Source organism: Penaeus chinensis, chromosome 26 (assembly GCF_019202785.1).
Source record: "Penaeus chinensis breed Huanghai No. 1 chromosome 26, ASM1920278v2, whole genome shotgun sequence".
Taxonomy (NCBI): domain Eukaryota; kingdom Metazoa; phylum Arthropoda; class Malacostraca; order Decapoda; family Penaeidae; genus Penaeus; species Penaeus chinensis.
This window is the reverse complement of record NC_061844.1, coordinates 12,513,911-12,516,410: the sequence shown is the minus strand read 5'-3', so window position 1 is coordinate 12,516,410 and position 2,500 is coordinate 12,513,911. Positions and strand designations below refer to the sequence as shown.

Genomic DNA, 2,500 nt, shown 5'->3' with positions numbered 1-2,500 from the left:
ACACACACCTACACACACACCTACACACACACACACACACCTACACACACACACACACCTACACACACACACACACCTACACACACACACACACCTACACACACACACACACCTACACACACACACGCACCTACACACACACACACACACACACACACCTACACACACACACACACCTACACACACACACACACACACCTACACACACACACACACACCTACACACACACACACACACACACCTACACACACACACACACACACCTACACACACACACAGAATTGTGTATACCTAGAGAGACTACAGAGGTAATATGGAATCTGTTCAAGGAAAAAGTTCTATTACTATCTTGTTACAGTAAATTATAAATTTAGATTTGCAAAATGGCTAAAAAGCACACACACCTACACTCACACACACACCTACACCCACACACACACCTACACCCACACACACACCTACACCCACACACACACCTACACCCACACACACACCTACACCCACACACACACCTACACCCACACACACACCTACACCCACACACACACCTACACCCACACACACACCTACACCCACACACACACCTACACCCACACACACACCTACACCCACACACACACCTACACCCACACACACACCTACACCCACACACACACCTACACCCACACACACACCTACACCCACACACACACCTACACCCACACACACACACCTACACCCACACACACACACCTACACCCACACACACACACCTACACCCACACACACACCTACACCCACACACACACACCTACACCCACACACACACACCTACACCCACACACACACCTACACCCACACACACACCTACACCCACACACCTGCATACACCTACACCCACACACCTACATACACACACACACACACCTACACACACACCTACATACCTACACCTACACACACACACCTACACACACACACACACACACCTACACACACACAAACCTACACACACACAACCTACACACACACCTACACACACACCTACACACACCTACACACACACACACCTACACACACACACCTACACACACACACCTACACACACACACACCTACACACACACCTACACACACACACCTACACACACACACACACCCACACACACACACCTACACACACACACACCTACACACACACACACCTACACACACACACACCTACACACACACACACCTACACACACACACCTACACACACACACACCTACACACACACACCTACACACACACACCTACACACACACACACCTACACACACACACACACACACACACACACACACACACACACACACCTACACACCTACACACCTACACACCTACACACCTACACACCTACACACACACACACACTTACACACACACACACCTACACCTACACACCTACACACCTACACACACACACACACACTTACACACACACACACCTACACCTACACCTACACACACACCTACACACACCCAAGGTTGCAATTGTTACAACTGCAAGATGTTGAGTTCACTAGGGATTTTCACCAAAGTGTACCTGAACCTGGGCAGTGGTGTTAGGTGACCTGTGAATGAGGTAGTGGCTTTGAAACCTTGTCCTTTGTGTTTCCCTCTGTTTTGTGACCTTGCCTACTCTACTGGCTCCTCTGCCCACTGCTTTGTTTCAGCCGGTAAAGTACTGATAAAACTCTGTTTTTAACTCTCATTTTAAAATCTGTGAAAATGTCTTTTCTGATTGCTGCTGAGTCCTCTCAGGAAGTGTAAAGGGGGTCTAAATAACCCAGACATTAGTGGGGGTTATGGCTTTCCTGCATTACATTCAGGAGCAAGAGAGGATTAAGATGGAAAGAGCAGAGGCTATAGTTAAAGACTGTAGACACTCCAACAGTGTTATACACAGATATTTGTATATCCCAACAGCATTTCAAAAATCATGACAGGCTCTTGCTGAAGCACTTATATAGGTAATTATCAGGTACTTTAAACAGTGACATGATAAAAAACTTTGGACAGAGTTGTAATTAGTGTCTTTAAAAAGTAATATAAAAACCCCATCAGTGTAAAGTCGAGTAATTTAGACTCCAGCTTACTACTACTGGTCCTATTACAGATGAGTTGCTCTTGATTGATGGCCGTGAAGCTCCAACTATCAGGGAGCCAGCACCAGAAGAAATGACCATCCCAACAATGAGGGAGATAGCTGAAGCTACAGTAAACCTTGCAAAACGCAACCACAACCGTGATCCAGATCCAATGAATCATTCAACTGATGTTAGTCTGGATTTTCTTTGTATAACCCCTTGGATCTGGGTGTGTGACCATCAGATGCTGAAAAATATTTGGCTGAGGGCTGGTGACTAGCCTAAGTAGACATTTATTTCCATTGGTAGCCTAGTGTGGAATGTAATGTCTTTTGACAAAATGTTACTTCTTGTTATTGTTATTGCACAGAATTGTAGATACCTAGAGAG

The 2,500-nt window shown here is 46.1% G+C and overlaps 1 protein-coding gene across 2 annotated transcripts in view; it reads left to right on the top strand.

Annotated features, from left to right (window-relative positions):
- LOC125038924 (ubiquitin-associated domain-containing protein 1-like) overlaps positions 1-2,500 on the top strand; it is a 40,103-nt gene that overhangs the window by 24,440 nt on the left and 13,163 nt on the right. For both annotated transcript variants that reach the window (XM_047632599.1, XM_047632598.1), the window contains exon 3: positions 2,140-2,300. In XM_047632599.1, the coding sequence (XP_047488555.1) occupies positions 2,140-2,300 (161 nt within the window). The remainder of the gene's footprint in view (positions 1-2,139; positions 2,301-2,500) is intronic.